This window comes from Biomphalaria glabrata, chromosome 6 (assembly GCF_947242115.1).
Source record: "Biomphalaria glabrata chromosome 6, xgBioGlab47.1, whole genome shotgun sequence".
Classification (NCBI taxonomy): Eukaryota; Metazoa; Mollusca; class Gastropoda; family Planorbidae; genus Biomphalaria; species Biomphalaria glabrata.
The window spans coordinates 6,700,775-6,712,551 of NC_074716.1; the positions used below are offsets into that span (position 1 = coordinate 6,700,775).

Consider the following 11,777-nt stretch of genomic DNA (forward strand, 5'->3'; position numbering starts at 1 on the left):
ACTTACTGTAAGTATAAAAGACTATAAAAAAAAAAAAATAAATAAATAAAAAAAAAACACCTTTCTTGTCCACTGAAACTTGTTTTTCAAGTATTACAAGTTTGTTTGATGACAAAGTTTTGCCTATCACACAAGTGAACAAACTAATCGTGTTATTTGATGCCTCATCCATCTCTAGATCAATTTCAAGATTCAGTATAGGCGATTTGGAAAATTTAACTTTCTGTCCAAATGATGATGTTGTGTTCTGAAATGTATAATTTTTCTTTATAGATTTCTAAATGGTATACTAAAATGAAATCCAACATATCTATTTAAAAACAAAAAAAAGAAAACATTCCAATATGATTTTTAGCTCTTTCTCTCCATAATTATTTTTCTCGTTCCGATAGTATTATTCATTTTGTTCATTTGTATTTCACTATCCTGTTATGATTAAACTTCAATAACTTTTTTTTATCAAAAAATGTTACATTTGGTATTGAATTATAGGAGAATGCATGCTCTTTTTACAGAACACAAATTAAAGTTTAAAAATCCAAAAACGAATTTAGTTTAATGAGAGTCAAATCAACGTAGGCATCATCAATTAGGAGAGAAAGAGTTAAAATATTTTTTTGTAAGAATAAAAAAAAACAAGTTACAGATATCAAAAGTCTAAATTGGCACCTGTCTTAACTAATAGGTTAAAAAAATTTCTTCAAAATTATTATGTTCTATGCATATCAGTGTTTGTACTAGCTTTTGAGTAAGAAATGATGTGTCTTTATCTTTGTGTCTTTCTGAGTACTGTTTCACACTCCACCAAACAGAAGAACGAGGAAGAACCATTGCCAATGGTCAAACCAACAAATACTGTAAAGGACAAGTAGATCCTAAGGTATATTGTGAAGCTGTTAAATGTTGTTAATAAGTAGTGGAAGACTTTCCTGGTGTTGTTTTGCCAAGATAATTCCAGCTCCCATGGCCTTAACATTGCATCTAAGTGCAAACATCTGTTAGAGGAAGCAGATAGGCCAAGCCTAGCCCCCTTATGTCAGTGGAGTCTGAGGTGGGGATGGAATGAAAGACTGATGACCCAGTACAAAAAGTTCCATAAGAGTATAGCTATCATAGACAGCCCCCTGGAGTGGCAGTTCTTAACAAATTGCGGGAGTTACAGAATAGGAAAATTAAGATATTCCTTAGAGTTGTGCTTATAGCAGGCCCAGGACTGGAGGACTGCAAGCTACATACATGGAGCAAAGCAATTATATTAATGGTCACAGTTGTTGTAGAACCTACAGACAGGACATTAGGTTAAATGCTCCTAGTCCATGATGTCTGTTGGGAGAAATTATTCTTAAATGTTAATGGGATGGAGCAGATGACATGCGCTTCAAATCCCTAATGGACTTTTTTCAAAGTGATGTTTTGGAATAGTTATTGTTCACTACTGTCAAGTGATAATAAATCTGTGACCACCTAGGCAGTGGTAATACCTCAGCCACAGAGACAGCATTTGTGAACAGCGTAAGTATGACAAGAAATAAAAACTACTGTTGTTATATCTTTAAGTGTAAAAAAACTTCCTTATCTTTTCAAATACTTTTGTTGAGTTGCTTACCATAACATTAAAACAACTGGTGTCTAAAATATTTGGCAACTTAGCAGAAGGGAAGTTAAGTGGCTTAGAAAAACTGCTTGGCCACATAAAGAGTTTAAAAAAGTAGGAACAAGAAGACACAGCATGTCAAACACAATAAAGAACTATCAGAATCTTTATATTCTAAGTAGAATGAGATATGAGGAAACTTCTGAACAAGATAGATGAACTAATCAGTACTGAGAAGATCTAACCTTGATTAGGCCAATAATAGAATATGCATGCTCTGTTTGGGACCTCTCAACTCAAGAAAACATAAAGAAACAGACACAAAATTGAGCAGTGAGATTCATAACAAACGAATATTCACATTTGACTAGAGTAACACCTTTAGTAAAATCACTAAATTTAGAAAGCCTTCAGGATAGAAGATTCAAAAGTAAACTAGCAATTATACATAAGACACTAAACCATAATCTTCAAATACAAAAACAAAATTTAATAAAATACTCAGAAAGACACAAAGATAAAGGCACAATTCTCGTTCCGTATGCTAGGAAAAATTTGTACAAATGCTCCTTTTCCCCTAGTGCTATTAGAGCATGGAATAGGTTGCCTGGGCTAGCCAGGAAAACCAGTGACTTAGCAGAATTTAAGTCATTGGTTAATATGCATGACTAAATGCATGGCGCATAGAACGTAATCATCTTCTTTTTTGAAGTAACGTCAGCATTATATTAAGATAAGAAGATAAATGAACTCAATAGAGGAGAGAGTTTCACTATTATTAAACAACATATCACTTGGTGAGACTGATCAGAACAATATAAAGCCTTGATTTCATCATATCTAGCTGGACTCAATAAACTTTTAATTATCTGTTAACATTAGTGAGAAAAGCATGGATGATGGTCAGGAAAACCCACTGAAAGCTGGCCTAACTGTTAATAGACATTGAACTTTACAAAGTTGCTCAACTAATCTGGAGGCTGATGATGATAATGTGTTTTGACAATCTGGCTACCTCTGAAGCACCAATCAGAAGGCCTGCTAAAACAATGTCAGACCAAAAACACAATGACCACATCAAGCACACTCTAGCAAACTTTCATATCCTTACAGATCAGTGCCCAATGACTTCTGTTTACCAGAGGAGGGGGTAAGTAAGGAGGAGGGGAATATCTGGAAGAAGGAATTTAAAGTGCTCTTATTTCAAAAGCTATTAAAATGTGCTACTTTGTCTAGATTGGTTTTTAATGGACATTTTTCTACTTGTGTTATGAGAGTAAAGCTGACAGCTTCAACTGCATTCTTCTTTTCAGGAAGAAATGTTTATTATGAAGTACTTCTTTTCCCACTCATCAGTGAATATGAACACAGAGCCAAATTTTTAGTTTCTATGGCTCTTCCATTAATAAATGGACAAAATGTTGAACAGGTCCACAAAAGAGATTAAACCAAAGCACGCTGAGCATGCTATAGCATGAAGAATAGCTATATAAAAGTTGTATTTTGTTTTTTTTTTCTAATTCAGGACTGGATGAGCTAAAAAATTCACTATGAAAAATAATTGTCAGCTTCTAAAAGAAAGGGGTCCTTTTTTCTAAAAACAAAACAAGGGCTCTCCTGCTCAGAAAGATGCCCAGTATAGGGTGGGAAGACAAAAACTAAATATCTGGCATTACATGTGGGCATCAAATATATAAGGTGTTCTTCATTTGTCAAAACTTAATCTCTTAAGTCAAGATAAAAAACAAAGAGCAACTCACTATCAGCATTTCCCTTTCATTGTCGATTGTGGCCACTGTTGAGTTTTGATGTAATAATTGTAAATAAAAAAAGCTCTCATTATTTTTAATGTCAACATCCTCCAAAAAACACTTGATGGTTACATTATTATTTGTCTTCAAGCATAGAGATATCTGAAATGCTAAAAATGTTATACATACATCAGTAGAAAATAGTTGATTGAATACAACTATATTCAATGAAAGTATTAGGAATAGTCCAATAGTTATAATATTCATTTGGATTTACTTTTAAATGGATTTACTTTTAAAAGGATAATTTTGAACTAATATATTTTGCAGATTTTATACATATAATGTACATGAGTGTTTCTCCAGTACTGGTATCAAAAAGTGTCACATTAGGCCAAATATTAAAGTGGAAGTTTTTGGATTCATTTTAAGTGTATTCACTTCTTCGCCCATTGTAGTTTTAAGAATTTCTTAATAGACAAAGAATTGAAATATGTACATTTCCTCAGCAGTGCTGGCAAAAGGGGGTACACACTTAAGCATTTCAGGTGCATTACTGGGACACCATTGATGATTTAAGTATAAATAACTTAATTTGTTTGCTTTTTTAGCATAATTTGAATGTTTCTATTATATTAAGCAGCTAGATAGAGAAATTGTAGTTTTTAAGCACTTATGCTATGTTTGCATTCAACACTACTGGCAAAAGTTTTTTAAATAAGATTTTTTATAAGAAAATAGAATTTATGCTATACTTGCATTATATATTTATAGCTAAATATATATAGGCTATTATTTTCTGCAATATCTCAACAATAATTCAAGCATTTATTATAACATGACTATTATATCACAAGATGTTGTGTATATATATATATTAAATTAATTGATATATATCAATTAATCATTGATGCTTTTAGTAACAGAGACACAATTGGAAGCAGAATCCTTTACTTTGTTTACAATTGATAAAGGTTTAAAGTTTCAAGTTAAGTGGGACACCATGTGATGCACCTGTGACACATTTTTTACGTCGACATCTAAGTAATACTAAAGTAAATATAAAATAAAAAGATATAGATATTGCAATAACATTATATTGTTAATCTATTTCAACAAAAATGTCTATTCAATAATCCTTGCTTTTAGTAGAATATTACTTCCACCAAAGCCAGGTGTTCCATGTTACATCAAAAGATGCCATTTTGTGCACTATTTCACACATTTTCAACAATTTTAAAATTTTACTATGCACCAGGTATCAAGCTCAAAATATCACAATTTATACATAAACCATGACACGTAGGACATAATCATCTTCTTTTTTTGAAGTAATGTCTGTATTATATTAAGAAAAGTGCAATGAAAAGAAAATTGTGACATTTAAATAGGAAGTTTTTGAGCAATAGACTTTTTAGTGAACAAATACCTATTTGTCACCAGTAATAGAGAAACACTCATATATTATGGCAATATCTTTAATTCCAAAGATTAATAAATAAATTTAAAAAAATATATATATATATAAATATAATACATATCATGGGCGTAGCAAGGGGGGGGGGTTTGGGGGTTCAAACCCCCCCCCCCCCCTCTTCAATAGCCAAAAAAAATACCTCTTCAATATAAAAAAAAGCTAATTACGCACACAAACTGTTATGAGCGTAGCTAAATTTGTTTTGACTCAGTTTTGAGTTTAAACCCCTCTTCAGCGGGGTTTGAAGGTAAAAAATACCTCTTTAATATTAAAAACAAAGCAAATTATACACTCAAAATTCTATAAATGTAGTCAAAGGGGTTTTGAGTTTAAAATTCCCTCCAGTGGATTTTGAAGCTAAAAAATACCTTTTCAATTTAAAAAAAAAGAAAATTACACACTCCAAAATCTATGAGCATAGCCAAAGAGGTTTTGAGTTTAAACCCCCCGCCAGCAATGTTTGAAGCTAAAAAATACATCTTCAATGTAAAAAAAAAGCAAATTACGCACTCAAAATGCTATGAGCGTTGCCAAAAGGGGTTTTATTTTAAACTCCTCTTCAGAGGGGTTTGATGCTAAAAATTTCCACTTCAATATAAAAAAAAAAGCAAATTACACACTAAAAATATTTTAGCATAGCCAAGCCAATTGTGGGTTTTAAGTTTAAACCCATCTCCTACAGATGGCTTTTTTTTTTAAAGTTTAAAACCCCTCCAGATTGTTTTGAGTTTAAAATTCCCTTACAGAGCCTTTTGAGGTGGAAAACCTTTATCTACAATATTATTCTAAAGCAAACTACAGTTACCAATTTCTAGCTAAATAGAATTTTGAATTTTAAAAAAAAAAACAGCTACAGAGATTTTTTAGTTTAAAACCTCCAACAGATAATTTTGACGATAAAACTTCCCTTTTCGATATAAAATCTAAAGCAAACTACAGTCACCTAATTCCAAGAGCGTATTCAAGAGGGGTTACACATTTCTACCAGTGGCGGGGCTCCATTAATAAAGTGCAGTGAATAGTCATCTGCGAAATTGAAATGTGGCTCAACAAAGATGGCGGCTAAGACAGATTTTAGGAGTCAGTTATAGAGATCGGGTATAAATCAAGGAAATGCTATGCCGAACTGAGAGTCGACCCCTTAGTAAGATTGTGACAAGAGCGTCGCATGAGGTTTGCGGGACATGTTCTCCGACAAAATGAATTACGCATAATAAGAGTTGCGGTCACATCCTATTAAGTACAACTTTGCTACACACATTCAGAGCAGGTGGGAAGATGCTTCAGACATTACCAGTGACAGATTTTTGTGGAAACAGCTTGACGGCAAATTCACTGAATGGCGCCGGAGGGTTAAGTCAGTAAGAATTGCACATTCATTAGGTTTTTGAAATTAAACTTTTTAATAGCAGGAAAATACACTGTAGATACCTCAGAATACGCATTTTGTTGGCTTTCAATACCAGAAATAGTGTTTGGCGGCAGGGCTCCGCCCCGCACTGGGGGAGCTCCTGGCGCTCCCCCAGACCACCTTGCTAAGAATGGCAGGGAGTCATCAATTTTTCCACTAACTCCAGGAAGAAATTCTAGGACACAATAAACGTCTTCCGAAAGAATAAAGGGTCAGAATGTAATAAAGATTATGTACATACACACACACATACATGCTTATAAATATATTTTTTTCGGGGGGGGGGGGGGGGGGGGGGGAGAGAAAAAAAATCCCCCCCAAAACAAACCCTGGCTACGCAGATGATATATATAATAATAATAATAATAATAATAATTTTATTTATAAAGCGCTGTTAACAAACAAAATGTAGGCTCAAGGCGCTGTAACAACATTACAAACATAAACACAATTGCTAGAATAACAGTTAATCTAAAAAAGTTTTAAACAAGTAGGTCTTAATGTTCTTCTTAAAAGTGGTATAGCATGTTGTCTGTCTGAGATCAATGGGGAGTGAGTTCCAAACCTTTGGTCCGTGAACTGAAAAAGCACGCAGACCGTAGCTTTTGAGGGAGAAACGTGGCACTACTAAAAGCGTTGAGTCCATTGAGCGCAGGGTCCTCTGGGGGACATATGGAGTAATCAGTTCGCTAAGGTACAAGGGCATCTCATTGTTATATATACACTGATGACAAAGTGTGGCGACCTTGTAATCGATTCTCGCTTTCACGGGAAGCCAATGGAGCGTGCGCAAGAGCGTAGTAGCAGAATCTTGTCTAGTTTTTTTAAGGACTATTCGAGCGGCGTTGTTCTGTATACGTTGCAGCTTGGCTATTTTGTCATCAGGTATACCTGCTAGCACGGCGTTGCAGTAGTCAAGGCGGGAGAGTATGAATGCCACAGCTAGCGTTTTTGTTGACTCCGTTGTTAAATATGGTCGGATCTGGCCTAATCTGCGCAGCTGCAGATAAAGACCTTTGCAGAGCTGATTTATGTGTGGGTCGAAAGATAGTGTTGAGTCGAAGAAAACTCCAAGATTCCGCACTACATGGACAAAAGGAACATGGCAGTTCGTGATAAAGAGAGAATCTGTGCTTTCAACTTTTGAGACATTGTTCCTAGTGCCAATCTTAATTATTTCTGTCTTGTCTTCGTTCATCTTGAGTTTATTTTCAACCATCCAATCGCTCACCCTTGCAACGGTACTACTGATTTTCTCTGCCAGATGCGACACCTCTGAGGGTACTGATGAATCGTATAACTGTGAGTCATCGGCAAAGAAATGGTATAAGATGCCGGTTGGCCGTATGACACCGCTGAGTGGATATGTGTACATAGTGAACAGTACTGGGCCTAGAACTGATCCTTGGGGTACTCCGTACTTCAAAAGTAAGCTTGTTGATTCCGTCCCGCTAACAACGACACTTTGGGTGCGTTCCGTCAGGTAGGATCCAAGCCACTTTAGGACGACTCCTGCTAAACCAAAAGTTGCAGAGAATCTGGCCATCATAATTTCATGGTCTAGCGTATCAAAGGCTGCGGACAAGTCCAGCATAGAAAGAATTGATATGTGGCCTTTGTCGGAATTGTGAAGTAAGTCGTTTAGTACCCTGACCACTGCTGTCTCTGTGCTACGGCACTTCCTATATGCAGATTGAAATTCTTCCAAGAGACAGTACTGTTCAAGATGAGAAAGAATTTGCACTAACACGATATATATATATATATATATATATATATATATATATATATATATATATATATATATATATATATATGAGAGATATATATTATATATTATATGTATGTTGGGGTGCACCGGAAAGTAGCTCCAGGCTCATGCCAAATATTAGACCTATTTTAACTATTCTGCCATATTCGGATACAGTCGAATATCCCTGCAGGATAGTTGGCCAAATTTTAATAGTAAAAAGTACATCGGGTGTATATATATATATATATATATATATATATATATAAATATTGTATAATATGTATATTCCTGGTCAGGGTCTAAAATGATGTCATATTCAACGGATGGAGGACAATGCATCCAGAAAATTATCCTCTACAGGCAACTTGTGAATGGCTGAAGAAAAACTGGTCACACCAACCTCCATTACGAAGGTGTAATCAAACAGGACCTCAAAGCAGTAAGCATTGATACTCTGATAATGGCTATTGTGAAGACATCGCCTTAGACCACACCATGTTTAGAGAGACGGTGATCAAGAAAGTTATGGACAGCGAAAAAACATGAGGATGAGGAAACGGCTCTTCACCAACCTGTCTGACTGGAGTCCCTATGTGACTAGATGATCATTTAATCACATCCGTCTGGTCGTAGGACATGACCCCTTGAGCTAACGACATGGGTTCCCCCGAACCATGCAAGGCCAGAGGCTGAGCCCTAATGGGGGCCCTCCATATGCCTATAATGTGCCACCTTACCCATGAGGGGACCATCACCACCCATATGGCCTCCGTTGGGGAATGAAGCGTTGGGTTTCGGAGTGGTTAGCAAGCTTTTCTCACATCCCCACCGCATGCAAGTACACTCGTTCTTAGCATTTCCGCTTCCCTGGACGGACGTTTTCATGGAGTCACAACACTGAGGCGCCCGGACCTGGAATCCAGATCTTACTGTAACTTCTTATCTTATATGATATAGACGTTACTTTAAAAAAGAAGATGATTACATCCTACGTGTCATGCATTTAGTCATGCATATTAACCAATGACCTAATCTGCGCCATAACTTGAATGATTATCCCAGTTATAAATCCTCGTTGAGTTCTACTTAAACTTAAATGCTCTTTTGGATATGGTTTTAATGAATGACTAGTACAAATATAACCAGATTTGACTATGATAGTATATGTATTTGTTTCAGTACTTTAGGACTAGGATCATATTTAATTTATTTATAAGTGGTTGATACAATTAACCAAATTTAATTGTAACTTGAATGTGAATATACCCTAGTATTGCTTGTTGAGCTTGTAAAATGTCCAAAGCAGCAAGTAATATATATATATATAGTAATAGTTGTGTAAGTTTATAGTGTATTTGGCTACATCAACTACATGACTTTCCTCTAATAATGTCTACAGGTTATTGTAGGCACTATATTACTATAACTATGTATTACATTTACAATATATTGGCATTGATGAATTAGCCCCTCTCTAGTATTCCCCCGTTTAGGCGTTTGTTAATGTTACTTTTATGTTAGTCACACTTACTACTACTACTTTTAGTACTACTTACTACTTATTGACTCAGTCTTAGTCAAATAGACTAGTCACTTGTGACGTTACCGTTAGGCCTGTCTCTGTGATCTAGTCTAGATCTAATATTATTTACTAACTAGATCTAGATCTAAGTCTAACAACTAGAGTTAGTCTACTAGACAATTGAAGCAAGTGAAGCTCAGCAGTAGGCCAAGACTGCCAAGAGTGTTCAGAAATCAAAATGACCTTTTTAAGTAGAGCTAGATCTAGATCTAAATCTACTAAATCAGTTTGGAAAGGGAATGAGATGAATTTTTGGTAAAACTTTACACCGAAGGACCCTTTTGAAGAGAAAAACTAGGGGCCTTTGATGTAAAGTTTTACCGAATTTTTATCTCCTCAAAACTGCCACAAATAATCTATTGTTTCCGGTAACCAACAAAATCGGACGCGACCGGAAAATCGAAGTACCTAAATATAGATAATATATATATTACATAGGTCTGTGAAAGGATTAATAATTAATTCGAATTTTTAGACATAGTGTAGCAAATTAGGAAGATTCAGAAGTAGAAACATATCTAGTACAATATTGAAATAATAGATCTAGAAGTCTATCTAAAATATTTTAACTAGTCAAGATTTAATTCTTAATAAGAACCATGCAACGAATATAGATCTATTCTAGATCTAGATCTAGAATCTAGTGTCAAGTCTAAAAGCTGTTTAGATCTGTTATTTAAAATAGGCCTACATAGGTCTGTGCGCAAAAGGATGGGGGGGGGGGGGGTAATAATTATTTGTGTCGTTTTTAACAGTCGCAAATTTGCAACATATAAATCTAGTATAGTAGGCCTATATTCTAGAATAGAGATTAATAATGTCATTGACTACGAAGATTAAAGATCTGTAGAGCGCATTTGTCATGGTCAAGCACACCCAGTTACGTCATGCATATTTTTCCACATTCTTGTGTCTATTTAAATACAGCACAGCCATATATAGTGTCATTTGAGAATGGAATGGGATGCCTGAGTCAGAGTCAGACTAGAGTAACACCTTTAGTAAAATCACTAAATTTAGAAAGCCTTCAGGACAAATTTGTACAAATACTCCTTCTTCCCTAGTGCTCTTAGAGCATGGAATGGGTTGCCTGAGCTAGCCAGGAAAACCGGTGACTTGGCAGAATTTAAGTCATTGGTTAATATGCATGACTAAATGCATGACGCGTAGGACGTAATCATCTTCTTTTTTGAAGTAACGTCTGTATTATACAAGATAAGATAAGAAGAAAACCAACGGCTTACTAAAGTTTTAAGTCACTGACATATGAAATACGTATTTATCTTTTTTTTTTAACATCACCCCTCACTACTACATTTCTCCATAAGTATAGGGTCATTGTGTGTGCAGGTGGGGGACTCGGATCCTCAAGTGCTACGATCGCTACATCCCCTTCTCCGGATCATGGCAGCCAGTGCCTATAAGGGAAAGAAAACTCTAAATTCAAACCACTGTTGCCTTGATGTCATACCCAAAAAAAAAAAAACAACAGAAAAGGCTGCTGGATTCAACCCTGAATAAAAATCAGGAGCCGGCGATATCGACCTTTCGGCAACTTGCAGCAAACAGTGCTACACCCTGAGAAAGCCTGCGATAGGGTCTGACCCCAAACTGTAATGGCACTAGCAGTTCCTTCCAATAGATTAGCTTTGTTAACATTGGGAGGGAGCGGGGTTAATGCTGTGTGGTCGACATTGTTCCGACCATAGCTAATGCTCAGGAATTATCTCATTCAATGAAGTTATCCATAGTCGCTCTGCGTTTTGTCCTCACGACAATCACGTGTTTGAGCCCTACAGGAAATGTGTTATATGGAGTAATTAATTCTTATAGAACATACGAAACTCGTATGACAAAAAAACAACAACAACACTTACATAAGAAATTGCATCTACTATTGTTGTGTTTTTAACTTGGATTTTGATATGAGCTACATTTTTAAAAAATATCCTTGATGGAATCTCTAAAATGAATAACAAATTATTAATAAAAAAAAATAGATTTATTAAAATGTTACTTACATATTTGCAGTAGCCCTATCCCTAAATACAAGAATTTTCCGAAATTTAAATTCATTCTAGTTTATAGTCTAAGAGATTCGAACTATGTGTTTATATGCTTGTCTCGACGTCTTCTTTTTATGTGAAGCTTCCTGTGCAATTTGATAACTTATAGGTTACATTATATCAGCACCATTGTGTTGAGTATT

General features: G+C 35.3%; 1 protein-coding gene across 2 annotated transcripts in view; it reads right to left on the reverse strand.

Annotated features, from left to right (window-relative positions):
- LOC106053383 (uncharacterized) overlaps nucleotides 1–9,958 on the reverse strand; it is a 45,233-nt gene extending 35,275 nt beyond the window's left edge. Inside the window, exons 1-3 of one of the 2 annotated variants that reach the window (XM_056033826.1) lie at nucleotides 9,890–9,958; nucleotides 3,355–3,515; nucleotides 61–247 (exon numbers count right to left, since the gene is read on the reverse strand). In XM_056033826.1, the coding sequence (XP_055889801.1) occupies nucleotides 61–247; nucleotides 3,355–3,363 (196 nt within the window). In that variant the 5' untranslated portion in view covers nucleotides 3,364–3,515; nucleotides 9,890–9,958. Of the gene's footprint in view, nucleotides 1–60; nucleotides 248–3,354; nucleotides 3,516–9,542 lie in introns of both variants that reach the window. The other variant, XM_056033825.1, reaches the window with a different exon arrangement.
- Between the last annotated feature and the right edge of the window lie 1,819 nt (nucleotides 9,959–11,777).